The sequence below is a fragment of the Neurospora tetraspora genome (genome assembly GCF_033439725.1).
Source record: "Neurospora tetraspora strain CBS 560.94 chromosome Unknown B0H65scaffold_5, whole genome shotgun sequence".
NCBI lineage: Eukaryota > Fungi > Ascomycota > Sordariomycetes > Sordariales > Sordariaceae > Neurospora > Neurospora tetraspora.
This window is the reverse complement of record NW_026944387.1, coordinates 1,833,695-1,860,034: the sequence shown is the minus strand read 5'-3', so window position 1 is coordinate 1,860,034 and position 26,340 is coordinate 1,833,695. Positions and strand designations below refer to the sequence as shown.

Genomic DNA, 26,340 nt, shown 5'->3' with positions numbered 1-26,340 from the left:
ACCCCTCCTTCCCTGTTTGCGGTTCCTGCCCAGAACAAGGCCTACACAGAGTTCGTCACATCTTCCCCGGAGGTCACGGACAGGTTCATCCGGTCCACCCCAACGAGTCAAGGTTCATCTCTTGTTCATGCGCGAACAGGTGGGATCCCGGGTTCTCAACTCCAACATCGAATCTAGGCTCACCTCTACGATCTTATCTTCTCCATCCACTTCACGCGACTTGAAGCCAAGCCCTTTCCCATCCTTCTCTTCTGCTCACCAGTTGACTTTGTCCAAACTGCCCCGCAACGTCGATCGACAGCTTGCTCGTCGTCGCTTGCTGCTTGCAAACGATCACGGTCAGGTTCTGAGGTCGCTTGGTTCAAGTGCTTCCATCAGAATTACCCCATCCGAAGCAAGCTGCTTGGGGTGGCAGCAATTTCTTCAGAACTCCTCCTCTCCATCTCCGTTCTCAGCTCCCACCGCCGTTTTCAGTCATTTCAAGGGAGACATCCTACCTCTACCCAACACTCAACCACCAACCACCCGTTGGTGATCCCAAAGTGAGCCAACACACACCAACACCAAACCCAGAAGATGGCTGCAATCGCTCCAGCCCATCTTCCCCAGAGGGGGGAACGCAGACCCTCCTACCAGTATTACAACAACCAGGAGAGCACTCTCCTCCCTGAGGTACCCCTCCTCACCGGCATCGACAACTTCCGCCTCTGGGAAGTCGCCGTCCTCGCTCACCTTCGACACTACAACCTAGACAACAACAGCGAGGCCCGCGACCCTTCAACACCGCGAAGCGTGCGCGACGGTACCCTCTATCTTTCATGGGACCAGATGCAAAACCGCATCAAAGTATACACCATCATCCGTCGCAGCATTGCCGACGCGATTTCGTTCCTCGACAAAGAATGCCGGTCAAACCCATGGATCTCGCTCAATGACCCGACGTACGACGCAAAAGGTCTATACGAGCTTGTCAAGGAAGTGTACACCCGGCCTCCCCCACTCGATCCGCACCAGAGCCAAGACGACATCATGATTGACCTGCTGATGCTCAAAGTCGTTAACTTCGGCACGCTCTCCGATTATCTGGACAGGTTCTATGCGCTCTGGTCGCGGCTGAACGTTGGAAGCCTCAAGCTGACAGAGAATCTCCTCCTTAACTTCTTGATCAGTGGACTTAATGGGCACTACGACGAGGGTTGGACGGAGGACTTGGAGAGGCAGCGGTTGATGAAGAAGATCGACCTGCACGAGGCTTTGAAACTGGTTGGAGAGCGAGTCTGCGAAGAGAACATGGTCGTTCTGCCGCCCGTTCCACCCAAGGATGCTAAATACTTGAAGAGATCCTCGACCCAAAGCTCAAGTTCGTCGACGACCGAGCAAGACAACCTCATGGATACCTCTCTGAACGAGTCGATCAGGGGCTGCTTCGGTCACGAGGACGAGGTCGAAGCGGATATCATCAGAAGACAGGAACAGATGGCCGCCCACTTTGAGGGCCGAACCCTTCAATGGGCCGTCGAGAGCGCCTTCCTCACCTCCTGGTCCCTCGGCGACTTGGACCCCGTTTCGAGCGAGTACGACACCACCACCGAAACCGGCAGAAGCAGCGATGGTAGCCGAAGCGCCAGTCCCGCCGATAAGAAAGAGCGGCGACGCGGCTACAAACGTCTCTCCGACCTCAAGGCCCGGTACACGCCTCTCCCTTTGAGCACCACTAGCAGCCCGAGCACGATCGCGGCTAGCATGGAAGCCCTTAGCATCGACAGATCCGAACACGATGACTCGAAGCCGAGATACCTCCCCAGCCCGCCCCCAAGCGACGAGTCTGCCGCGCGAAAGGAGCGCCGCTGTCGCCTTCTGACCAGATTCGTAGGTACGCCGACCAAGTCTTCGCCTGCCGCGAACAGAGTCATGTCCTACCAAGAGGGGTGGAAGCCCAAGCCTCTTTTTTCGAGCCCTCGAAAGTTCTCTTGGGAAGAGGGATGTAATAACAGCGAGCACGACTACGAGTCAATCCAGCGCACCACACCTGAGCCCCAGGCGAGAAGGGAACTTCCGGCCACTCCTGGCACTGGTAGCTCCGAGAAGCAGCAAGACGAGCGGGACGAATACCGACTACGGAAGCGACTTTCGGCCTTTTCTCCGGAGAAAGTGGTGCAGAAGACGGCGATTGCTATTCGCAACTTTTCGAGACCGGAGAGGCCGCTCATCAGGACTGCGAGTTTGTGAGCAATGAGAGGGGAACTTGGGGGCGAGGGAAATGCTTGGATGTTCTTCTTTCTTCTCACTTACGGAAAGACATCCGAGGACAGGCCTACTTCGTCCACAACGAACGTCGATCAGGCCATAATACAGCCGACCATCATCGGTTCAGGTACTTTGTCCTTCATCCCAGTCCCCAGCTCACATCAACACACTAGCATTTAAAACCATTGCTCGGGTATACGATTCTTTCTCCTTGCACGACAGACAGAAAGCTCAACGAGACCAGCTGTCTCGACCAGTGGAAAGCCACAAGTTCTACAGACAGACAGAGACCGATTAACAAGCCACAACAACAAAAAACCTCCCACTTCATGGCTCGCCAGCTTCACTTCCAAACACTAGCACTCTCCACCCCGCCCCTTTTCCCCTCCTGATACGTCTCGCTCAACCCATTATACAACCCCTTAACCCGGTCAATCTCTCCCCTCCACTTCTCCCTTTCCTCCTCTGGGAGCATCGCCTCCTCCAACAACTCGACCAAGCTCCTCCCCGTAAAGAACTTATTCCGCCTATTATACAACGGCCTTTCTTTCAGGGAGGTCTCGGTATCCCCGGGAGCCTTCACCCGAAACACCTCCTCGAGGATCTCGATATCGTACGGAATCGCAAACAGATCGCGCGAGTCCTCGTACGTGAACAGGTAGTAAAACTCGTTGAAGCCGGCCCAGGTGATGCCCGACAGACAGAGCGAGCAGGGCTCGTGGGTGGCGAAGAAGATGGTGTCTTTTGTGGGGATGCGGTACTGGCCTTCTTTTTCTTCTTCTGGAGAAGAAGAGGCAGGAGGCAAGGTGAAATACTGCTGGATGCAGTTGATTTCGCCATGAAGCAAAGGGGATTCGCGCTCGTTGTTGGTGGACACGGTTAGAGGACGCAAAGAGGAGCGGGAGAGGATGGCGGCGCCGAAGAGCTTGGAGCCGGAGGAGACGCCGGCGCGGGTGAGCGGGATGATGCGCTCTTCGGTTAGACGGAGGATGGTGGATAGGAGGGTGATGGGGTCTTTTGTGGTGGTGGTTGTGGGTGCCCCGGAAGAAGAATCGGTGGATTCCATTTTGAAGGGCTCCGAAGATTCGAAAGTTGAGGATTGAAAGGCCGAATAATTCACTTGAAGACAGAACCAGTAATTGCTGGGATAATGAGTTAATGATAATGTATGAGTTCAACCTAAGCGTGCTGTGCTTGAATGTTTATATGATGCAGTGATGTGAGGAAAGACAAGTTGTGTTTTCAGCTCACGGCGTCAACCGATCCCCGACTGTCCCGTCTATCGGATGGCGCCGAGATGCCAGAGGTGCATGCAACATTTGAGGGGTAGACCTTTCTTGCTCCCTTGGCAAGTCATTTCGGGGTTTAAGAGATCAGCCGCAGAGTAAGGTAGATTTGCAAAACGAAACATAAACGTAATAATGAAAGGAAGGATCGCGAGTGTCCAGTTGCTGTCGTCGTTATCGCGGGCCGGGCTGCTTATCTTATCAAGGACCGGGACCGGAACTTTAGGTCATCACTTCAGGTCGGGTCCCTTGACGGCAGAGTGGACCCTAACCCGCTAAAACTGGTGGGGTTTTGCGGAGACCTAGTGGCCCGTCTCCCGTCCCTGCATTCCGCCGAGTCCGCAGCGCCCGACTGGGGCTTTGCCGGGAGCTCTCTTGCCGGGACAGGAAATTTCCTTCTAGCCCCGTCTACCCCGTCGACGAATCCAACATCCAAGTCGATATCCAATTATTGACGTCTTCTACGCCATCATCGCGCCAAAGCGGACGTCTTCATCATGCATTATATCCGATTTTGTCGGCCACCTCTGGTTGAGCAGGGCAGGTCAGGGCACAAGACACTGAAACTTGTTCTCACCATCACAACCGACCTGAGCGACAAATTCCTGTGCCCTCATGAGCCGATACAGCTTTCCATCATCGGAGCCGGCGCTCCAGCAAATCCACAGAATGGTCCGGTGCCTATCAACCTGACGCCAAAGAACCCTCCAACTTGGAGGGCCGGTATGCGTGTCTTGAAGGTCGATGTTCTACTCCCACCACAGCCAATCGAGACGGTCCAAGTCAGGCCAACCAGCCGACAATTGACGGCCCTCATCACCGACGACATCAGCTCTGGCACCGGAGACGGCTTGATTCTCCCTGTTTTCGCAGATCTCGCACCTGGCCCGAACGACCATATTTGCTTCCGGAGCTTGCGCTTGCCTGGTGGAACCGCGACGCTTCAGGTGGAAGAGGAAATGGGTGAGAGCATGGCCCGTCATGTGTGGGATGGCGGCCTCACCACCGCCTCTTTTGTTGCCAACATGATCCTTGGCCAAACGGCTCCCAACGCCGGTACCACTACCAAGGCGTCGTTGCCCATGCTGGCAAACATATTGCAACAAAATGATGGACCTCTGAACATCATGGAGTTAGGCTGCGGTGTGGGCATTTTAGGCCTTGGTGTCGCGCGCATCCTTGGAGTATCATCGCACGCAACAGCAGAGAAATCGACCCTCCTCATGACCGATCTCCCTGACGCAGAAGAACGGACGCTGGCCAACATTGCCCGCTCGGCGGACCAGACAGCCTGCTCCGTAATGTACGAAAACTTGGACTGGGAAGACGGAAAGGACGGCATTTTTGGGCCTGAGGTGACGTCGCGGGCGTGGGACCTGGTGATTCTAAGCGACTGCACGTATAATGACTTGCTGCCCCAGCTGGTCAAGACTCTTTCCGCTGTCCATGATCACTCTGCTAAGCATTCCAGCCCTTCCAACACCAAGATCTTGCTTTCCACAAAGCCAAGGCACTCTGACGAGAGGGAGTTCTTTGACCTTATGTCGAAAGATGGATGGTCGATACAGGAGGAAGTCAAGCTGCCGCTCCCTGTTCTGAATGACGAGGCTCAGACCGTCGAGGTCTACTTGTTTTCAAAGAGCTAAAGACATCGGCTGCTTGCTGTTTGGGCAAGATGTCCATCAGCATTGTCTGACGGGCCCTTGCCATAGCTTGTCCTTCATTTCATCAGTAGGCGGCCTTGTCAAAGACCATCCGTAGCTCCCTAGCAAGCATTTGTTCAAGCCGTGTTTGACCAGGGCGCATATGCTTGAACGTGTAATTAGCCCGGGCAGGAAAGCATGAGGTAGTCGTCCCCTACTGCTGGACCAGTGAACTCGGTTTTCATGATGACCAGCCATGCGGGTGTGAAAGTAGCTGAAGTGGGTTGGTGGTGGAAAACGACACGCATGGCATAACTGCAGTCAAACGGAGCTGGATGACCAATGTCGTTCCACAACCATGCCGTTTACCAACGTCTCGAACCTTCTGGGCCTGCCTCTGATAGAAGTTGGATATTCGGGAACAGCATCAAGCACCAACAGAAGAAACCAATAGTCATCATGGTCATCATCATGGCGTCTGGAGCCAATGGTGTCGAGGCGGTTGTGAGAGCTTGTCATCGGTTGAGGAGTGGGCTGATCAGGGGCTCCAAAACAAGAGATCTGATGAGAAATACCCGCTTTCTGATTGGTCAACACCGTCTATCAAATCCACCAATGAGAAGCAAGAAAGATCTGAATGACCCTGAAGTGCGGCTCGTCTGCCCCAAACTGCTGTTTTGGGTGGTCGATGGGCCTTGACACAGCCGAAACCCCACTGTCGCATCCAGAGCATCGTTGTTGCCAGCCCTGTCGCAAACAGTGTTGCAAGTCCAAGACATGTCGTCTGTGACATCAGCCGATTTCAGATATAAGACTGGCTTCCTCCGTCTGTAGAGAAGCCTTTCACCTCTTGTCATCATCATCAAGATCCTCAACAGCATCCAGCAACAATCAGAAGCTCAACAACGCTCACGCTCAACTTACACCACTACTCACCAACTTCGATACTACGAGTCAAGGATAGTCCCGCCTTCTTCTGCACCACTTACAACAAGTTCGGATACCGATCCGCGCCGTTGCCAAACTACCCAAAACAACTTCCAACCACCACAACAACAAACATCAACACATACCTCTAGTCAAACATGTCTGCTCCTGTTGCGAAGGCCTCCACTTGCTGCGGCAAGAGCGCTGAGTGCGTCTGTGGTAAGTCACTCCTTGAAGCTCCCTGAAGCTCTTGGCCCCTGTGCCCCTGATCTCCACTTGACTCCATCACGCTCCAATGGCTCCATCACACTCCATCTTCCGCCCCATCGACGGGATCTTGGCCCTACCGGGCGGATCCCAACGCAAAATCCTTTTTTCTCGCTCGCTTTTTTGGACGGAGAAGGCTCCATCTTTTTGGCAAAGGTCACGCCGCGGGTATCCGTCGCTGGCCCTTTTTATCTTTTTGTCTTTCCCCACTGCTCCCACTTCAGGTTCCTGCAACCAAGCTTATGGGTCCTGTTCTTGGATGCCATTCTTGACTTTTGCATTTTACATAACACCAACCGCTCTTTTCTCCATTTTTTGGATAATCAACTAACGGACCACTTCAGCCAAGCAAGCCACTTGCTCTTGCGGCAAGCAGTCTGCTCTGCACTGCACCTGCGACAAGGCCAACTCCGAGAACGCTGTCGAGGGTCCTCGCTGCTCATGCCGTGCTCGCCCTGCCGGACAGTGCACCTGTGATCGTGCCTCGACCGAGAACCAGAAGCCCGCGGGTAACGCCTGCGCTTGCGGCACTCGTCCTGCCGGTAAGCAACTCTTCTCTAGAACAACATGGCATGGCGTGATGTACTTGGAACATTGTGACTAACCATGCATGCTTTTGAACAGACGCATGCACTTGCGAAAAGGCTGCCGATGGAGGCTTCAACCCGACGGACCTCGAGACCGACTTCACCACCAAGAACTAGACTCTGACAAGGGTGCGCACTACTGGGGACGCTGTGTTCCTGAGGTGACACAGTAGAGATCGGCAGCTCGACGAACTTTTCGCTTCTTTTCAACTATCTTTAAACCATGATAACAGCACCATCGATACCGGCATTGAGCGGACCAACAATATCAGGGAACGTGGTGGGACTTGGAGGAGCCGGCATTGTCAGCGGATGGATAAGGGACGGAATGGTCGCCGGCCGCGACAACGACATATACTGGACCGGCCAAACGACACGGGATAATGTCTCGGGACACTACACTACAGCGGCTATTACGACTCCGATGGTTGGCCATGCTTCGGTTGCAGGAGAAGCCGATGCAGAACCGGTCGCGGATGGTGAGCTGGGTGGTATGATTCCCTTGCTCAGCACGCCCAGCTCTTTTCTTCGGCTTGGAATCCCGACCCTGAGCGCCCGGGGTTCTCTCCTTCTTGGCTTCCTACAACTCCTGTGGCAAGCCATTGTTACTTGGAGCATCCGTCACCGCATCAGGGCGATAGTGTGGCTGGTCGCCAAAGCCCCCTTCATCATCCTCGGGGACTTGTGGATCAACCTATACGCCTGCGTGAACTACGACCCATTTGCGAACCGAGGTTCTTCTCATGCTTCCCCAACCGGGGGACTCACCAAGTTCCAAATCCTGTTTTGGGACTGGACAAAATGGCTCAGATGCGATGCAAAGCTGTGGCTGTTGTCAGTATGGGAGGATTTGAGGGGGTTCTTTGCGCGAGGAACGTCGTTCTTCAGCCGGAACACCAAAAAGAAGAGGAAGAAGTGGCGGATTCCTGGGCCGACGTTGCAAGGAATCGTGGCAGACACCAAGTCCCAGCTTGAGCGGGAAGAGGAGGAAAAGGAATTGGAAAGGCGCAGGAAAGAGCAGGAGACAGCAGCTGACAACGGCAACGGCGGAAGTCGTCGGAAAGGCGGCCGTGGAAACGGTGGTAGAAAGCAAAGGAAATGGTAAATGCATATTTCTGAAAACTGTCGGTTCTCTGTGAGGTGCTTTTGGGTCCTGGAAGATGCCATTGCACATGTTCTTTGCACAAGTAAGCAGTGATGCTAGTGACTTAAAGTAGATTCATACGAGACATGACCGTCTAATTTTTGGCCTACGCAACACAAAGTGACATGTCTGACAGTGGTAGTCAAATCTCCGTCCATCATCGTTTGTTCAGAGGTCTGACGAGGAAGCTGCTGGTGAGCATCGGGCGATTCCGCATGGAGCTCGAACCACCGGTTGAAGAAAGTCGAGCTGCCAAGAACCATGTCAAAGTGAGGAATCACAGCGTGGAGGGTCTGACCGCCCGGCAGAAAGGTCGTCTCGGACACGGTTCAGGGGAACAGCAGATCACCAAAGCATCGTCATGCCAGTCCCGTCCCCGTGTCTGCAGAAGCGGACAGGGACAGCGGTGTGTGGTACATTCTGGGGTACCTGAGCGACTACCGCAGACCGGGCGAAAATGCCTTTTCTTTTCGTCTGAACATTGGACGACGACCTCCTCAATGCCTGCAGTGCTATTGTGTAGAATATTCGAGTTGATGCAAGTTCATGGCCGGTGATCAATAGGACAAAGAACGCGTCTCACAGAGAATCTCTCTTTATTGTTATCCTGCTGGTTGCTACAGTAATTTCCCCTGATAATGCATGCACCTGAAAATGCATAACACCCTCTAAATGCTTGCAGCTGGCCGTCCGCAATTATTTAGTATGGGAATTTGCATAACTGCCATTTGCATACTAGATTGCCGGCCAAATTGGTGCATATGCATTTATTGGCGCCCCTTTTTAGGGCCTGACAGCGATGCCAACCCTCCAAAGTCCCCCAAGATTCCTATGCTAGGGCGGCTAGAAAGTCTTGGCATAGGACTGTAAATGCATGAGCCCTCTAAATGCATACAAAGTGCCGTCCCGGATTACATGCATTATCATGGGAAATTACTGTATTGCAATGCGTCACTTGGCGGGTAGCGGCAGGGGGGGGTTTCGGTACGGATCCGTTATTGTAACCCAAATCCCAAACAAAATTTGAGCATTCGGTTCGCTGCTAGCGTGCCGTTGGACGGTGAGGTCAAATTGAGTGAGCTGACGAGCTCTCTGGGCTGACGGTTGACAAGGTGAGAGGTGAATGGTATTGAGAGCCTCACTCCTATTGTTCATTGAAGTTTGGTACGGACCCACTTTTCTCACCGCGGCCGACGTCAATAGCCAACTGAAAAGGAGACCGCAGCGTCCAGTCGCGTCAATTTTTCTTTGCGACGCAAAGACCACCACACCCCCCTTCCGTCAATAAGAAGCGGCACCAAATTCCTTTGCTCTCCGGTCTCCGCCATTCCACTTCCGTTTATTTGCGCACCCCCCGTCAATAACAATCCAACCTTTTCCCAATTGCGACAGGGTAGCCCTCACAACATCAACCCACTCTTGCGCACCTCGACCTCTTTTCGCTATCGCACAAAATTAACAACGCGTCTTTGCAAACAATTCAGCTTGCAACATCCTCGGTATCACCAATTGTCCCCATTCTAGCTCTCAGTACTGCTCCTTGCACCTCGATAGCTCGGAATCCATCCTCGAAAAAACCCAACCAGCAAAGTCTCAGAATCACTTCACATCATGCCTCCCAAGAGAGCCGCCGCGACGCAGGGCGCGAAGGAGAACGCGCCTGCCGCCAAAACAACGACCAAGAAGTTGAAGACCACTACTACTGTCACCAAGAAGACGACCGCGAAGGTCGCTAAGAAGGACGAGGAGGAGCCCAAGGCCGCGCCCAAAGCCGCCGTCACCAAGAAGGCCGCTGCTCCCAAGAAGGCCGCTGCTCCCAAGAAGGCTGCTGCTCCCAAGAAGGCCGCTGCCCCCAAGAAGGCTGCTGTTCCCAAGAAGACTGCTGCGGCCAAGAAGGCTGCCGCCACCAAGGACGATTCTGATAAGGAAAACAGTGTCGGCGGCGGCAAGCGCAAGCGCGACGAGGATGAGGAGGAAGAGGAGATCGCCGATGAGAAGCAGGTCAACGGCACTCGCCCCCCCGTAAAGAGAACCAAGACCGACGAAGATGAAGCCGCGAAGCCCGCGCCCAAGAAGGCCAAGGCCGCCCCGAAGCCCAAGCCCGAACCCAAGCAGAAGCCTTTGGGCAAGGTGATCAACGAGGCGCCCACCAAGGTGATGGACATCTTTGTCTTTGGCGAGGGTACCTCTGGAGAGCTTGGTCTCGGCAGCATGAAGTACGATGGAAAGAAGCCCATTGACGTCAAGCGCCCCCGTATCAACCACAACCTCAGCGGCGTCGTTCAGGTCGCCTGCGGCGGCATGCACGTCGCTGCGCTCACCAAGGACAACAAGATCCTCACGTGGGGCGTCAACGACCAGGGCGCTCTCGGCCGCGACACGACCTGGGACGGTGGTCTGCGCGACGCTGATGCCGATTCTGACTCTGAGGACGAGGATGATACCGGCCTCAACCCCAAGGAGAGCACGCCCGGCGAGATTGACACAACGGACGTTCCCGAGGGTACCGTCTGGGTCCAGGTTGTCGCCAGCGACAGCGCCACCTTTGCCTTGACTGCTACCGGTCATGTTTACGGATGGGGCACTTTCAGGGTAAGTTTCATTTTGTCCCGCGCCAGTTCAAATTCTGTTCACCGATGCTAACTGAGCTATACAGTCAAACGAAGGCATTCTCGGCTTCACCAAAAACACCTTGATCCAGAAGACGCCTGCCCTCATCACCCAACTCAGCAAGATCAAGCAGCTTGCCGTCGGCTCCAACCACGTTCTCGCCCTCGACGAGAAGAACAAGGTCTTCGCCTGGGGCGCCGGCCAGCAAGCCCAGCTTGCGCGCCGCCTCCTCGAGCGCGACGACAACGGCGCCCTCTTCCCCGCCAGCATCGGCACGCTTCCCGGACGCGCTAAGGCCGCCAAGCTCGCCTGCGGCTCGTACCACTGCTTCATCATCGACACCAAGGGCCGGGTGATCGGCTGGGGCCTCAACAACTACGCGGAGCTGGGCATCGAGGCCGAGGCCGGCACCGACGGCGGCTTCATCCTCAAGCCGCAGCTGGTCGACTCGCTCAAGGAGCACAAGATCGTCGACATCGCCGGCGGCGAGCACCACTCGCTCGCGACCAACGACAAGGGCGAGCTGCTGACGTGGGGCCGCATCGATGGGCACCAGGTCGGCCACCCCTCGGGTTCCTTCACCGAGGAGAACACCATCTTCGACGAGAAGGACAAGCCCAGAATCCTGGTCCAGCCCGCCGTTGTTCCCGACATCGAGGGCAAGATCGTCCATGTTGCCGCTGGCACCGATCACAGCTTCGCCATCACCGAGGACGGCAAGGTCTACTCGTGGGGCTTCTCGGCCAACTACCAGACCGGCCAGGGCACGACGGACGATATCGAGACGCCCACGCTCATCGACAACTCGGCGATCCGCGATCGCAAGATCATCTTTGCTGGTGCCGGTGGCCAGTACTCTATTCTTGGCGCTGAGCCCAAGGAATAAATTAAGGAGAGATCGATCGATGAGGACAGACGTTAAAAGAAACGACTTGGAAGTGTAAGGAGACACACAAAACAAAGAAAGACAGGGCAGGGCTCTTGGAAGTGAGGGAAAGGACATTTGCTTCGATGAGCAACAACGGTTCATGAGCAAGAAAAAATTTGTTCAGGTTTGGCAAATGTTCGGTTTCACTGGCTTTGGATTAAGTAAGGTCTTCTGGTCGGGTCGGAACTCAAAAAAGCAAGCAAGCAAGCGGAGCGGCATGAGCATTATTTGTTGGTCGTTGCTGGTTATGCTCTTTGTCAACTTGGTAGAGGATGAGAGTGTGTGTGTTGGTGTTGCTATTATAAACTGCTCAGGGGCGTTCCGGGAGGGAGGGAGGGAGGGAAGGCTAGGGCCTAAGGGGCGCTCGGTTGGCTGATGTTTTTTTTTTTCCTTTTTTTTTTCTGTTGTTTTTTTTTGCGTGTTACAGTTTTTCCGTATGGCCTGTTGTTAGCACAGCCTTTTGCGCTGTTGTTTTCTTAGTGCTACAACCACACTCATCATGACAGAGGGGAGTTTCGAGAGCTTTATTGCAATGGATGAATGGAATGGAATGGATCTAGGATCTATCTAGGATCTAATAGATATTATGATGATCAAACAAACCCTTTTGCATTACGTTTAGTTTCCGGTTTCCTGTATGCGTTTTACACGACAACATTGCTTTCCTGTCATAGCTTTAGCGAACACAACATGCAAGCCTTTAGTCCTTCCATACTACTACGTGATTCTACCAGAGTCAGCTCAACCGCTTCATGAGTGCCAATCGTTCATACCGTCCATCCTGTCCAGCGCATGAACCCATGCCACAAAAAAGACCGAAAGGAGATCGTTTATGCTGTCAATGGTCGGCTTTTATTTTGCATCTCTATCTGATACCCAGTAGTAAGTACACCATATACCACTCAGCCAGCCAACCGACCCAACCCAACCCAACCCAAGCATACATAACCCCATAATTGCTCTAGGTACCCAACATCTGCCTCCCTTCCTATCCCATTAACCCCCATTTCATTACCACTTTTTGTCACACCCCCAGTCTCACTCATCACAACGCAGAAGCCGCCGCAACCTTGGCAAACGACCCGCTCCCCTTGCTGCTAAACACGCTCATGATGCCAAACCCCACATAAAACAGCGCAAGCGGGTACGCCACCAGCGCCCGCATGCTGCGCATCCTCGACACGGCGCAAAAGATGCCGCTAGCCGAGTACGTCGACCACAAGATGGCCGCGCTCGTCAGCACGATTCCCAGGGGAGTATCCATCGGCATCACGATCCCGACAAGACTGGTGGCCACTAGGGGCAGGAGGCAGTACCCCAACACCGAAGCGGAGCGGGCGAAGGTTAGAGTGGAGGGACCGGTGTTGTGGTCGTGGTCGGCGGCGGACATGGAGGAGGAGGAAACGGAGGTTGCGGAGGGGCCCGGGTAGGAGGAGTAGGCTTGCGCTGGGGCGCCGGGGACATTGGGACCGCCGGAAGAGGGGGGGACAGTGGAGGTTGGGGCCATTAGCGAGAGGATGACGTGCAAGCTGATGGAACCGAAGAGGGCGAGGCCGTAGATGTAGCCGAAGTGGACGCGGCCGGACAGGAGGAGGAAGGTGCCCATGAGGAAGAAGAAGAGGACGGGGCCGGCCATGTCGGAGTCGTCCATTAGGTGTTGGTCGATGCGGCCGAAGGGGTTGAGGACTGCTAGGGTCTGTTTTTGTGTGTTAGTTTGGCGGTCCTTCTAGAGAGCTTGAGAGCGAGGAAGAAAAGGTAATCAAAAACTTGCCTTTGACCGAATATGTCCAAAGTTAACACCCAGCTCCTCCAGCAGAGGAGGCTCGCCCTCGTACCCTTCCGTCGAAAAGGCCGCCAGCCATCCGGTCCTCAGTCCTCCCTGCTCGCCCATGCGACCCGAAACGCCGCCGGCCGCGCTGCCACTGCCGAAGCCCGAGGAGAAGCCGCCGGTTCCTACGCCATAGCCGCCAGACGACGAGGGCCCGCCGTAGCCGTATGCTGCTTGTGAGGGTGTCGCGTGGCCGGACACGGGCTGTGTGTATGAGGAGGGGTAGAACTGGAGGTTCTGGGCGTTGGAAGGGGCGTAGCCCTGGTTTGGCGGTGCGCCGTAGTATTGCGACATGGTTGGTGTGGTGATGATGATGTGGTCCGCTCGGGTGTGAGGGAGTATGGTGGTGGTTGTAGAGTTGTCGTTGTCGTTCCCCGATCGTCAACAGGGGGGGGGGGGATTTGGGAGTCCCAGGGGCTGATGCTACCGGGTAGCTGACGTAGGCGCAAGCTGTCAATAGCTGCACTTGAGCGCCGTTGCTAATGCGCGTTCGTGGGTGAGAGCGGCGTCGGAGATTGATGGTTGGAATTCGATTCGGTGAGGAACGTCGGGAATCAACGAGCGTGGTGACAGCAGAAGTCCACGGCCAAGTCGAAGAGTTGCTTCCTTTCAGATGTCAATTCGTGTCAAGTCGTGGTGGAAGCTTCCCTCTTGAAACGGTTCCATGGCGGCCAGCTGCTCGGGCCACTTGTGCTTCAGTGTTTCCTGCAGCGTTCAAGCGATGTGGTTCAGTGGTCCAGGCCCCTGTGAGTGGAGGCTGTGGTGGGTTGGTGCCTCAGGCGTCGTCAGTCCCGTCGTCACACCCGCAGCGTGCAGTGCAGCATGTCATTGACGACAGGTCAGTACATGGCCGGGCAGGCAACAGGTACGTACCTCTGCTATCTTAACGGACTGCCGGAAGGATGCCAAGACTCTGCCGAAGAATTTCCGGCAATCGGCGGTCCGGCCAATCTTTTGTCGGCTCAATTTTTTGAAGTTTGGCGGCGCCGTCGTTCCAGTTATCGGCCTGGACGGTTCGTTATCCATCGATTGATCTCCATCTCCATCCGTGTTACGGCATCCGACAACTCCCCCAAAGTACCTCTGCATCCGCAACGCAGACACCCATCTGCCCCAAACAACCGAACCCGGTCCATTGCTAGCCACTTCGGCGGCCAGCTCCTCTCCTTCATATAGTCACAATGGTATGATATTATTTTCTTGTTCAAGTTAAACAAAGTTGCGCCGCATGGCCTACTTGCTTGGTTGGTCACTATGCGCAACCGCCTGTTCCCGAGTTCCCGGACTTGACTGCCTCACATACTCAGTAAACCACAACCCAACTAACACAACCCTCTTCCCAACCGCTTCTAGGCCTACCGTCTCATCACCCAAGTAGTCGTCGTCGGCTCGCGCGTGCTCGGCCGCGCCTTCGCCGAGGCCTACAAGCAAGCGGCCGCCTCCTCGCAGTACCAGCGCGCGCAGCAAAAGAACGGTAACTCCACCACAGGACGCGCCAGCCTGACCAGCGGCATGACGCTCGACGAGGCTTGCAAGATTTTGAATGTCAACAAGCCGGCGGACGGTGCGGCGGCCAACATGGAGGAGGTGATGGAGCGGTTCAAGCGCCTTTTCGACGCCAACGACCCGGAGAAGGGCGGCTCCTTCTACCTGCAGAGCAAGATCGTGCGGGCGCGCGAGCGCCTCGAGGCCGAGATCAGGCCCAAGATGGAGGAGAAGCAGGCCGAGGAGGAGGTCAAGGAAGGGTGGAACCCCAAGATTTACAAGGACCGGTGATCGTCACACGGCCATGACTGACAGACACGTCTTGAGAACGGAGAGATGAGAGATCTTTCCGGGAAGGACGGCGGCGGCGGTGGTGGCGGTGGTGGTGGTGGTAGCGGCGGCGGCGGCGGCTTGGTGATGTTGGGGTTGGGGAAGCTGGGCATGGTCGGCACGCGCATACACACACACGGCGGAAGTTGATGGAAGGGATGGAAGCTGTGGCTGTTCCTGTGGCCAAATCGATTGTTGCGTTCCCCCCCACTCTATACGATGATACGACTTGGCGACACAAAGAGCGAAACGACCAGCAAACGATAACAATTGTTTGTACTTCCTCCCATCATCCTCCTCCGTCAGGGCCACTGCCGCCTTGATACCCGTTCGTTTGAATTGGCGCTTGGCGGTCAAGGCATAAAGGAGGATGCCATCGCTTTCGTTATGCCTACCTACCATCACAGTCCACGTGTACGACCGACCACAGTCAACATCACCTACCCACCGGCCGCTTCCTCACCCCGACCTTGTACAAAAACAACACACAGACATATAAAAACGAAAACTCTTCACTCGACTTCGGCAGGCCTGGCGTTCGCGGTTAGGAAGGGTAAGGTATATACAGGATTCGGCAAAAGACAAAGGATAGCGTGGTTGCCGCATGGATGTACTGATGGATGGATGGTGGTTGTCGTTTCTGCATATTCATAGCGAGAGAGAAAGGGGGAGGGCGATTTTGGACCCTGCCACGTGTAATTCTATCACTTCTGTACAAACAAAAACATGGGTGACGTACTTGATGTGACTCTTTGTGCACGCTTGTGGTAGTCATGGAAGGAAATGTGTATATGATTTGTCTGAGGTGAGATATCAAAATGAACTAATACTGGTGTCAGTTCGCCTCTGTCCGGCGGGTAGCAGTGGCAATGCGTATGACTTAGGTTGTTTTGATGGGAAGAGAGAGAGGGTGAAAGTGACTGGTAACGCTCGCATGGAATTACTTGAGATAAACCAGGTATCTCTATAGTTGACTCTGTGCCTATGTCACGCCTTGAGACGGCTGAGCTCTATTGTATTTGTTCATGACAGTATCCAGGCTACCCAGACTATATGTCTCTAACACCGCCGCTAGGTAGTCAAATAGTCCCGCTCATGTACCAAAAGTAGTATACAGGATTTCCGCTGTTCTTCGAAAGGAATTCTCCATCTAAAGCAAACTCAAATCTAAAGAGAATGAAAAGGAAGCAATGATAACCCCAGAGATAGACTTGCAACTTGTTTTATCGACTGACAATGATCCCCCAGCCGAACTTTGCGCTGACTGCAGCAGGGTAGCAAGAAGTTCAGGTAGGCTCACCCTTCCCGCCAGTATCCGGGGTGCGGAATACGGTTGGTTCCACCTGGCGAAGTCACGGGAATCGAAATCGAAATAGGAATGTCAGTGACTTTCTTCTAGACCTTCCTCTTGATCAGTCCCTTCCAGTAGTCGAACCCGTTCTCGTCGCTCTGCAACTGGAACAGGGTGCCCGTTCCCTTCCATGAGTTCAGTTCGATGCCGTCCTCCATGACCTCCTCGGCTACCAGGAGGCCTTGGTCCTTGGTGATGCCCAGCACACGGGCCTTGACGCCGTCTTCATCTTCGAGGGTGACGATCTGCTTGGTGTGCAGCCAGTGTTTGTAGTACAAGGCTTCTAGCTCGTCCGAGAACCCCTTCCGCAGGAAGTGGTCGTAGAGAATCTCAAGGCAGGTGAGAATCCTGGCCATCAGGCGCTCTATCTGGAATGGCGGTGGAGATGTCTTATCACTTCCTCCTAGTAAGCTAGCAGTCCAGTTGAGAAGTGCATCGAGACTAGTCGTAGGTTGCGCGTTGTTCGTGTTGATGCCAATGCCGAGGATAATCTGGTAATTCGGAGCATTGTAGGAACAGTGGGCGAGGATGCCGCCAACTTTAACGTAGGCTGGCTCGTTGGGCTTGCTGGGATCCCGCACGTATATGTCATTGGGCCACTTGATCTTGACGTCCAACTTTTGGTAAACATCATTCGCGTGATCGTACCCCTTGATCGCCTCGACAATAGCAATCGCCGCCAGGTAATTGACGAAGGCTAACGGGCGTGTGGGCATGACGCTCGCTGCGTGGTTGATGACCGTTGACATTATCAAGCAGCCGGGAGGAGAGACCCAGACGTTGGTGCCCCGGCCACGGCCCGCCACCTGGCGAGTGGCGGTAAAGGTGAAGCCGGACTCTAGTCTGGAAACAAGGTGGGGGTTGCTGGAGCACGAGATCAGTGTCTGGTCATGTGTGCAGAAGTGTGCCTTCTCTTACCTTGAGAGCAAAGTATTGGTACTCGTGATAGTTTCCCCATACATCAAGTGGTTGCCCCAGCTCAGCTTCGGAAACCATGGGTCATAATTCCTCAAAGCTTGCTTCCATGTGCTGACCGCACGCCTTGATTCAAGCGTTCTAAATTCATCCAGGCTGGCGAAGAAGATGTCGTAGTCAAAGTGTGTTCCTGACTCGTCCACCCCCTGGCCTGCTACCTTGGAGCCAACATTGATTCGGTAAGTAGGTTTGTCAAACTTTGGTGGGTCGTAGTTCGTTGACCATGACCCGTCAGTAGTCCACTCGAGATGGAACATATCCAGTCCAAACTTATTCTCAAGCCAGATGCTCCCATCAGTTCGGACCGCATGACTTTGCCCCGAGAGGCGGTTTACAAGGGATAAAAAGTGGCCCCTTTGGCAATAGATGTTCCACATCGTTGTTGGTCGGGGAATATCAGACCATGCTTCCTTGGAAGGGAGTGACAACCCCAGCTTGCTGAGGCATGCCGCCAGGAATTCCAGTCGTGCACTTTCGTCCACGGTCACCTCCTCTATGAGCTTGTCATAACCTGGGATACTAGCGTGCGGCTTCAAAGACGCGCCGGAGAATCTGAGCTTGTGTTAGCAGAAAACTTCCGAGGTGGCTCAAAGTCTGCGGCTTACTCTGGGTGTGGTCCTGTGAGTATGGCCCTGCCCTGGCCAACCTTGCAGAATACCACAGCGGCCTGTGTCTTACCAGACGGGAAATCGATATCTTCTGCGTAATCGGCAAGGATTTCGACCCCGTTCGATTCCATTTCATCGGCGTCGATAAAGACTCCGCCTCCATTGTAGTAGGATTTGAAGACATCAGGAGGCGCTTGGGCACCGGAGAATGCTTCTTTTCTCACTGAGATCTTGGCAGCCCTCGCGCCAACTTCACGGTGGTAGTGAAATCCCTTAAAGGCAGGACCACCGCAGGTGCCTGGGAAGAAAGCCAGCTCTCTCGGGCCCTTGACATCATATTTTGGGTCGTCAAGCTCAAAGCAACATTCGGCGCTGCCATAGTAGCCCCCGGCACAGAAGCCCAAGTAAGCTCCTCCCTTGCGGACGTAGTCGATAATGACGCGGTTGCCGGGGCCGTTGAGGTCGCGACAGAAGGGGAGGTCGGCGCCACCAGGGAACACCAACAGAGAACAAGTTGACGGCCAGGGCTCGGTGATTAAGGTGTGTGCTGTGATCTGAGAAACAGCATAATTGGATCCGACCAGACACTTCAGGGACTCGGTGCACTGGCGGGATGATTCGGGTGTTACTCCCGCTCCTGTATAAGACGTTAGTCAAATGAGTCATGGAATCTCATCTCAGGTACAGCTCAGAAGACGGGCGACTTCACCTGCATAGACCAGGACATTGAGTACCCGTTGGTCAGTCTTTGGAGCGGTGGCCATGGTTGCCGTAAAGACAAAAGAAAACCGAGTCCTTGACTTTGTCGTGCGTCTTATGTCGAAGATGGTGTGATATAGTTGCTTGCTTGACGCTGTTCTGTTGTGATGGTTGAGGGAGGAAGATTTCAGGGTCCGTAGGGGATACAGTTGTGGGTTATTGGGGTTCCTGTTGTGCTGTTAGTGGGTTGTTTTCAGGGCCACTTGCGCCCTTTTCCTGCACTGTCACCATGCCTTCAGCTCACAATCTGAACACGACCTACTCACACCAGCGAAGACACAGGAACAGCCAATACTGCGCCAACCCGACAAAACGAAAACGAAGGAGAAGGGAAAAGCGATTGAAAATGGCCAGCAACGACAAGGTGCCCGAGCAAAGACCGTCTGCGAGTGCTGCTGCTGCTGCTGCCAGTCAGCAAGATGACGAGCCGGATGAATGGTAAGAGATTTATGTGTGAGCTGGTTTCTGCCGGTTCCCCTCCAGTCCCCCAACACTCAACAAAATAACGACTCGGAGCAATGGCCGCGGAGTCCGGACGGAAGGCACCACGGACCTGCAGACACTCATCCCTCAGTTGTTCCTTCCCCTTCCTATCCGGCTCCTTTTTGAGTTCCGTTCCTCTGCAGGTCCGGACCGTTCCTTCAATATTGTGTGGTAAGCTGACATTGACTTCCACGTTGCAGGGACAAGCGGATCTTCAGCACTGGGTGCGCCGGTAAGACCTCCTGTTACAACAACGAAGTTGTTTCTGGGATTGAAGTTCACCGTGCTCTAACTTGTCCTTCTCACACAGACGAGAATGCCAAGTTGACCGACTGTTACTATGAGAAGAAGGATTGGAGGCTGTGCAAGAACGAAGCAAGTGAAAATCTTACCTCTTGAAAGTGTTCAAGGCACCATTCATTGCTAACACATGGATTCCGGGCACAACAGATGGAGAGATTCAGGCAGTGCTGGAAGCTCCAGGGCAACGATAAGCGTACGGACACCAAGGATGCATAAGCAACCCCAACTTGTATGCACCAGGTAATCCCATAGTTGCCGAAGTAAATACAGAGACCGAAAATATCCCATCAACAAATTATAGTCCCATTGTAATGTGGACTCTGGAAGCAGTGGTGAGAACGATCGAATATCACTGCACTAACATTTAACTCAACTGGCCCAAGCTCCCTCGGGAACAGAAGCCGACTGGACTTTGACTTGGTGGAAATCTCCGCTTCCTCTCTCCTCAGTGCCAAGACTTGCTGCATGGGTCGTCCTTACGTCGTGCCTGCTTTTACGCCCCGCAGTCCAGTCCACTCTTTTTCTGCAAGTCGCATTCAGTTTGTTTACAATCCCATTCCTTCCCTTCCTCGGAACAAACCACCGTTCAACAACCAAAAAAAACTCCAAGGTAACGGAACAACTGCCGCTCATCCACCACCTCGTCCTCGAATCAACCTTTTACATAACATATCTACCTCGCTTGTCTTGTCTTCGCAACACTTGCGCCAAACAACAACCACAACCGCCAGAAATGCGCTCCCAAGCTCTCCAGGCTGCCTGCCGGCCTCTGCGCTCGCCCTCTTCCACCATCCAGACCCTCGTCGCCTTCCAGTCGCGACCCATTACAACTTCCAGACCCAAATCCGCAACCAGCACATACACGCCCAAGCAGTACACTCCCTCTTCTACCGGCAGGAAACCCATGACCTCGTCCGCTTCTTCTTCTTCTTCTTCGTCTGCCGGCGCCAACAAGCCCTCTATCAACACCCCCTCCGCAAAGCCCTACGCCCCTTCTGCTGCGCAACAGCAACAGCAAGCTTCCGCCGCCATCGACATCGAAGAAACGCCCATCCCCGTCGTCCTCGACCCGCAAGCGGCTCAAGTCCCCGGCGCCACCATCGAAGACGTCGACCCCGAGCTCGCGGCGCAAATACCTACTCCCAGCAATGGTGCCGGCAAGAAGAGCAACGGCCCCTCGCGCGCCTTCACTGCCGCTTTGACAGGCAACGGCAACGGTGCCAACGACAACGGAAATGGTGGCGCGGCCCAGCAGACGATCGACTGGTCTTCGTCCTACCATGGCTTGTCGACGGAGGCGTTCAGCCCGGAGGTGGCCAAGATTTTGATGCAGCCGCTAGACCCGCTGGATGTGGAGGTTAAGCCCGATGGAATTATCTACCTGCCGGAGATCAAGTACCGGAGGATTTTGAACCAGGCGTTTGGGCCGGGCGGTTGGGGGTTGGCGCCGAGGGGGGAGTTGGTGGTGGGGGAGAAGGTGGTGACGAGGGAGTATGCTTTGATCGTTGGTGGTCGGTGAGTTTTAACTGCTTGAACCAGGCTTCATTTTTTGAGAAGGCAGTTTATGCTAACAAATCCCTAAAAAGCTTCGTTGCCCAAGCCCGCGGAGAATGCCAGTACTTCTCGGAGGAGACAATTCCCACGGCCGGAGAGGGTTGCAAGTCCAATGCTCTGCTAAGATGCTGCAAGGACCTGGGTATTGCGTCAGAGTTGTGGGATCCTCGCTTCATTCGCGAGTTCAAGAAGAAGTATGCGCATGAGATCTGGGTCGAGCATGTGGTCAACAAGAAGCGCCGGCAGGTGTGGTGCCGCAAGGATGCGGATCCTTGGTATCCTTACCAGGCTGTTAAAAAGTAAGCAGCTTGGGATAACGGATGAGAAAGGAGGAGTCGGAAGCTTGGATCGGGTTGGCCTCTTACTTTCTTGACGAACCCAGGAAGGGAGTGTTCACAGAGAGGTAGATGGTTGAACGGACAGTGGGCGATGTTGGACATCCATCCACGAGAGGCACCGCCCTATTTTGAGCTGTAGACGTCTGAGTGTCTTCACGGCCGGTGTTAGAGTAAAGGACTGAACGATACCTTCATGGCTTGGCATTGCTGGTTCTGGGAAAAGATATCATGCTGGGAAAAGCATGGCGGACATGGAAGGAGAATATCACGCTGTACAATATGTCAAGGAGTTACTGATTTCATACGAATCCCATCTTTGGGCAAGAGTCCCATCTATTCAGCAGCAGTTCGGGACTGCACGACAGGAGGTTATGAGAAACAAGCTAACTCGATGTTTTACACGACGGAAAAGAACAATGTACAAGAAGAAAAATCACCAAAATCGACCACCCCAAGAACGCCAATTGTACAGAAATCCAAGCCATTCCAACCATCTCAAGCCTCCACCCAGTCGCAACGCGTTACCACTCACTGGCAACCACCACTCTTACAGCATGAAGAACCACCAGCACCATTACCCGCACCACTCACCCCCTCACCATCCACTCCCGCGGGCACCTCAAAAGCCAACTTACTCAACTTATCCGCCGCATCATACACACCCGCGCCCTTGGCCAGCAGCTGACTCGGGGTGCTCGCATAGCTGGGGGGCACATCCAGCACCGGGTTCCGGGCAAAGAAGTTGCGGGGGCGGAGCAGCAGGGTCATGGGCTCGGCCGGCATGACGGGGAAGTCCTCGGGCGCGGGGAAGTGGGTGACACCGAAAGTATGCCAAACAACGATGTTGGTGTTGTCGATGGACTCGGTGCCGTCGCCGATCCACTCCGGAAGACCGCGCGAGGGCTCGCCTGAGGTTTGGGGGACGTGCCGGCCGGCGGGCCAGAGTTGGTCGTCACGGTCTGTTCGCCAGGGGGGGTTTTGGTTAGTTGGCTACGATCAAGAGAAGTGGGGAAGGGGGGAGAGGAGAGAGGAAAGGGAGAGAAAGAAAGCTTACACTTGGTAACATGGACCGTATGTCTAGCAAAAGCAGCACGCTTCCAGACCAACGAGCCCTCCTTGGGCAGCAAGGGCGGCACCTCGCGGCTGACGAGCTTGTAGCTCACCGGCTTCTTGCTGTACGGGTTCAGCTTGCTGGGGTTGCAGATCTCCCAGGTGCGCGAGGTCTGGGCGATGTAGTCGGTCTTGGCCTCGCCCGTGGTGGCGAGCTTGGTGCGCTTGTTGTAGAAGGCATTACCATAAAAGTTCTCCTTGCTGCCGACGGGGGCCTCACCCGGGACAGCGTCGGTCACGTACACGGTGTTTTGGGGCCCGTCGACGTTGGCGTCGATGCGCAAGCAGAATAAGTGCTGGTGGTTGTGCGCGTTTACCCCGGTATAGACCTGCGTGCCCCAGCCGTGCGTGTCCTCGTCCGGGTCCATGGCGTACGTGTTGAGGATGCCCGTCAGCTTGATCTCGGGCTGGATGGTGCCGTCCTGGTGGAAGGTCCAGGCCACCACGTACTCGTAGTTGGCGGCCGTGAAGATCTGCTGCACGATGAGCTTGCGGCCCCGCGTCACGATGACGGAGTCGTCGCGGAAGTCGGTGTGCTTGAAGAGGATGCCGGCGTCCTCCTCGTGGATGCAGATGGCGTTCTTGATGTTGCGGACGCCGCCCACGCGGGTGGGGAACTCGGCGTCGAGGTAGTGGATGGAACCCTTGCAGTCGCAGCCGAGAGACAGGCTGTTGGCCATGTAGCCGGCGCCGTACTCGCCTTGGTCGAGAGCGTGCTTGCGCTGGTGAGGGTGTTCGGGGTTTCCGCTGTTTGTGTCCGGTTAGTATCAAATAGATCCCATGTCTGAATCCTGTTTCTGTTTGGATCGATATCACTTACTAAGGGACCACCATCTCAGCCAGAGAAAGTCTGTAGAAAATCGGCCTGACATTTCCCTGGTCGTTGAAGGTGATGTTGTTGAGAATAATACCTTCGCGGTAGTTAAAACCGATATGGAACTTCCAATTCTGCCACTCAATCTCCCTGCCGTTCAGCTTGAACGAGACACCTTCAGGCTGGGTGATGTTGATGGGCTTCAGGTTGTTGCGGAAACCGCCCCTCGCCTCGATGGCAGCCGGGTGATAGTCGAACGCGGGAGCCTTGCTGAGCGGCCGGCGGATCTTGGGAATATCGATGGCAATAATTTCCTGCTTGTCGGCATCATAAATGGGGCAGAAGTCGAGAGGATACTGGTACTGGCAGTTGTCGAGCTCGGGGCGGTAGTACATGAGCGCCTGCTGCAACCGTACTGAGCTGCCGAAACGCTCGTCGTAGCCGATTGTCCAAGGGTCGCAGTACACCTTGTCCATGTCCTCTTCGGGAATGCCGCTTATCTTGCACTGCTCGATGACCTTGGGGTCCTTACGGACGATGTGTTCGACAATCTGGAGCTCTTCCATGGTGATCTAATCCCTTGACGTTGGCCATATGTGATATCCAAAGTTGGAGACAAGGAACACTTACAATAGGTTGCTGGCCTTCAGCCCATTCCCACGAAAGGATCTCGCCCTTGGCCGGATTTACTAGTCCATCGTACACCTTGCCACCAGGTGCAATGACAACGACGTCCGCAAGGCGCTTTGGTCGGGGAGCGTTGATGGGGTCCTCGAGCCATGCTGTCATCTCAGCCTTGCGAGGCTCCTGGAGGGAGACGACGTTGAAGTAGACATCGCCGTGGGCCTTCTTGACTGTGAAAATGGTGTTTTCGATTTCCTCCCGCGAGAGGGGGTCGAAGGGGTGGGGGAGAGTGGTGCCGACAGAGCCCATCTTGATGGATATTGCTCAGAGCTGACTGTCACGAGAAGAATGTTAAGTAGTGAAGATCGGAGGGAAGTAGGATGTGTATGCTGAGGAGAAATGAAGATCTCAGTTGGTATGTATGAGAGTGTCGGTGATGAACGGGAATAGGATCATTTCATGTGTTCTTCGGGAGGGGAGATATACTTGTACTCTTCTGCTTTGCCGATTTGCCCCTCATCTTCTTCAGCTCGTCCCAGATCGTGTGGGTGATACACATCTCGAAGTCGATAAGTCCAAAGCATCTTATCATTTGTCAATTGCTTCCCATGGCCATAGGCGATAAGGTTGGTCTAGGTAAGTGGGTGTGAATATCGGAATTCTGGGTACCGCAGCACTAATTCGACTAGCCGCACTCTGTTAGCAATTGAGTTAAGAATAATGGTCACTTATCAAAACAGCAACTAACAGTCGTTGGTGTAAGTCACGATAAGCCCTATCAGCAGAGAGGGGCAATCGTTGCATGCAAGTCAATGGATTGACAAAGAATGCTACCTCAAAAGCTGCTCTCTGCCAATCACGACGTCGCCGATGACGGACATTAATGTTGAAGGTTAGGAAAGCACCAACCAGAGGGGTGTACTCCGAGATTCCGAGGGGGCCAAGACAGCCGGCGTTGTTAGTGCACCACCTGCGCATCCGTCCGAGCCCCGCATTCCGTGAAGGTGACACCATGGACACTCCGAACGAGTGTGGTAATGCGGACTTCTTTGCCAGTCATGGAAATTGTGTGCATAGCAGGAGATGGTTCGGATTGTGCTACAGGTACGTAAAGTCATGCTATGGAACTCTAGAGCCTCCCATTGTTCATCCGTCAAGGGAGCAGCAAACCGTCAAGCGTTGCCAGAACGTGCCACTCCTCAACTGAACTGCTAGGACTCACATGAAAGTCCAGGATCACTAAAAGATATGTTTTATCAGACGCGGATAGTGGCGCCAAGATGATCTTATCTGTGGACAACTTCGCCAACCCACGGTCCGACGACGGCGACGATGCTGCAACCGATGTCGAAAAGTTCCCCAATTCGGAGTTTAGCCTCCATCCGCTGCAAGGAACACTCAGAGCCAGCCGAATCCGGATTAGCTACTTCCAACCGCGTGGAAGATGGATCCCCTCATGGAAGACTCGTCCACTCCACGACGATCTGGGTCCATCCCCATGGAGTCTGGAGATGCCTGCATGGCGACATCATCATGGAGATCCGATAAGCAGACGTAAAGAAATATTACTATAATCTCAAAGCCGACCGAGCTCCACGGACCCGGACCCGGACACTCGAACACCGACAATGCCCGGCTTGTCCTTTGGAGACCTTCTTCGGATACAATATGACAACGGTCACCCTTTTGGCCTTTCCGATTCACGGCCGAGTTCGGACAACAGGACGGCGTGAAAGGCCACACCATGGAGTACGTGGTTAGTGATCGTGATCACCAAAAGAGGCAGCTTCTTTGAAGATGAGTATTCGATGTGTATCGTATGCAGAGATTGATGTGAGGATTCCCATTCAAGATGTTCCATAACTGACTGTACCTTGTTCCAGTCTCAAAGCTGCGCGTTCCCTTTCACCTCGATAATACCAAGACGACTCCAAAAGGACAGACGACAGAACAATTCCCATCCCACGGCGATAACTTCAACTCGACCCGTTCCAGCACCTAGTCCCGGACTTGAGTTTCTCGCTGATCTTCATTCCGTTCATACCACAGCTCCCGTGATGACGCTTACTCACAGTCATCACATGCCTCACCCTTCACCCCTCCATTATGCCCTCCCATCACCCAACAACAAAATAAACA

At 54.3% G+C, this 26,340-nt stretch overlaps 13 protein-coding genes across 13 annotated transcripts; 9 read left to right on the top strand and 4 right to left on the bottom strand.

Annotated features, from left to right (window-relative positions):
• Positions 1 to 576: 576 nt before the first annotated feature.
• B0H65DRAFT_428045 (uncharacterized protein) lies at positions 577 to 2,229 on the top strand (the record flags this gene model as incomplete). Its single annotated transcript, XM_062824727.1, has 1 exon — positions 577 to 2,229. The coding sequence occupies one exon, from the start codon at positions 577 to 579 to the stop codon at positions 2,227 to 2,229; it is 1,653 nt and encodes a 550-aa protein (XP_062680515.1).
• Positions 2,230 to 2,410: 181 nt separating this feature from the next.
• B0H65DRAFT_227423 (cytidine deaminase-like protein) lies at positions 2,411 to 3,672 on the bottom strand. Its single transcript, XM_062822143.1, has one exon. The coding sequence runs from the start codon at positions 3,311 to 3,313 to the stop codon at positions 2,591 to 2,593; it is 723 nt and encodes a 240-aa protein (XP_062680514.1). The 5' UTR covers positions 3,314 to 3,672; the 3' UTR covers positions 2,411 to 2,590.
• B0H65DRAFT_227424 (putative methyltransferase-domain-containing protein) lies at positions 3,673 to 5,349 on the top strand. The gene has a single exon (XM_062822144.1). The coding sequence runs from the start codon at positions 4,031 to 4,033 to the stop codon at positions 5,177 to 5,179; it is 1,149 nt and encodes a 382-aa protein (XP_062680513.1). The 5' UTR covers positions 3,673 to 4,030; the 3' UTR covers positions 5,180 to 5,349.
• A 169-nt stretch (positions 5,350 to 5,518) lies between these two features.
• On the top strand, positions 5,519 to 5,875 carry B0H65DRAFT_428900 (uncharacterized protein; the record flags this gene model as incomplete). Its single annotated transcript, XM_062824790.1, has 1 exon — positions 5,519 to 5,875. One exon carries the CDS (start codon positions 5,519 to 5,521, stop codon positions 5,873 to 5,875), a length of 357 nt encoding a protein of 118 aa, XP_062680512.1.
• A 386-nt stretch (positions 5,876 to 6,261) lies between these two features.
• On the top strand, positions 6,262 to 7,074 carry B0H65DRAFT_428332 (uncharacterized protein; the record flags this gene model as incomplete). The annotated part of the gene is made up of 3 exons (XM_062824753.1): positions 6,262 to 6,322; positions 6,715 to 6,912; positions 6,995 to 7,074. The coding sequence occupies 3 exons, from the start codon at positions 6,262 to 6,264 to the stop codon at positions 7,072 to 7,074; spliced, it is 339 nt and encodes a 112-aa protein (XP_062680511.1).
• Positions 7,074 to 8,207, top strand: B0H65DRAFT_227399 (uncharacterized protein). The gene has a single exon (XM_062822142.1). It carries the CDS (start codon positions 7,181 to 7,183, stop codon positions 8,060 to 8,062), a length of 882 nt encoding a protein of 293 aa, XP_062680510.1. The 5' UTR covers positions 7,074 to 7,180; the 3' UTR covers positions 8,063 to 8,207.
• A 1,159-nt stretch (positions 8,208 to 9,366) lies between these two features.
• Positions 9,367 to 11,959, top strand: B0H65DRAFT_526824 (regulator of chromosome condensation 1/beta-lactamase-inhibitor protein II). Its single transcript, XM_062828863.1, has 2 exons — positions 9,367 to 10,693; positions 10,758 to 11,959. The coding sequence occupies exons 1-2, from the start codon at positions 9,713 to 9,715 to the stop codon at positions 11,595 to 11,597; spliced, it is 1,821 nt and encodes a 606-aa protein (XP_062680509.1). The 5' UTR covers positions 9,367 to 9,712; the 3' UTR covers positions 11,598 to 11,959.
• Positions 11,960 to 12,386: 427 nt separating this feature from the next.
• On the bottom strand, positions 12,387 to 14,236 carry B0H65DRAFT_227382 (uncharacterized protein). Its single transcript, XM_062822141.1, has 2 exons — positions 13,411 to 14,236; positions 12,387 to 13,335 (listed from the first exon to the last, which is right to left on the bottom strand). Exons 1-2 carry the CDS (start codon positions 13,759 to 13,761, stop codon positions 12,685 to 12,687), a joined length of 1,002 nt encoding a protein of 333 aa, XP_062680508.1. The 5' UTR covers positions 13,762 to 14,236; the 3' UTR covers positions 12,387 to 12,684.
• Positions 14,132 to 15,243, top strand: B0H65DRAFT_509749 (mitochondrial import inner membrane translocase subunit tim16; the record flags this gene model as incomplete). Its single annotated transcript, XM_062828342.1, has 2 exons — positions 14,132 to 14,134; positions 14,821 to 15,243. The coding sequence occupies 2 exons, from the start codon at positions 14,132 to 14,134 to the stop codon at positions 15,241 to 15,243; spliced, it is 426 nt and encodes a 141-aa protein (XP_062680507.1).
• A 1,434-nt stretch (positions 15,244 to 16,677) lies between these two features.
• B0H65DRAFT_429562 (biotin-protein ligase) lies at positions 16,678 to 18,980 on the bottom strand (the record flags this gene model as incomplete). Its single annotated transcript, XM_062824831.1, has 4 exons — positions 16,678 to 17,497; positions 17,552 to 18,160; positions 18,214 to 18,853; positions 18,926 to 18,980. 4 exons carry the CDS (start codon positions 18,978 to 18,980, stop codon positions 16,678 to 16,680), a joined length of 2,124 nt encoding a protein of 707 aa, XP_062680506.1.
• A 94-nt stretch (positions 18,981 to 19,074) lies between these two features.
• On the top strand, positions 19,075 to 20,056 carry B0H65DRAFT_227195 (uncharacterized protein). Its single transcript, XM_062822140.1, has 5 exons — positions 19,075 to 19,157; positions 19,252 to 19,413; positions 19,659 to 19,690; positions 19,769 to 19,833; positions 19,909 to 20,056. The coding sequence occupies exons 2-5, from the start codon at positions 19,322 to 19,324 to the stop codon at positions 19,975 to 19,977; spliced, it is 258 nt and encodes an 85-aa protein (XP_062680505.1). The 5' UTR covers positions 19,075 to 19,157; positions 19,252 to 19,321; the 3' UTR covers positions 19,978 to 20,056.
• A 5-nt stretch (positions 20,057 to 20,061) lies between these two features.
• Positions 20,062 to 21,618, top strand: B0H65DRAFT_589714 (mitochondrial genome maintenance MGM101-domain-containing protein; the record flags this gene model as incomplete). Its single annotated transcript, XM_062831045.1, has 2 exons — positions 20,062 to 21,276; positions 21,348 to 21,618. Exons 1-2 carry the CDS (start codon positions 20,495 to 20,497, stop codon positions 21,616 to 21,618), a joined length of 1,053 nt encoding a protein of 350 aa, XP_062680504.1. The 5' UTR covers positions 20,062 to 20,494.
• A 563-nt stretch (positions 21,619 to 22,181) lies between these two features.
• B0H65DRAFT_549898 (peroxisomal copper amine oxidase) lies at positions 22,182 to 24,510 on the bottom strand (the record flags this gene model as incomplete). Its single annotated transcript, XM_062829697.1, has 4 exons — positions 22,182 to 22,612; positions 22,708 to 23,510; positions 23,584 to 24,149; positions 24,208 to 24,510. 4 exons carry the CDS (start codon positions 24,508 to 24,510, stop codon positions 22,182 to 22,184), a joined length of 2,103 nt encoding a protein of 700 aa, XP_062680503.1.
• Between the last annotated feature and the right edge of the window lie 1,830 nt (positions 24,511 to 26,340).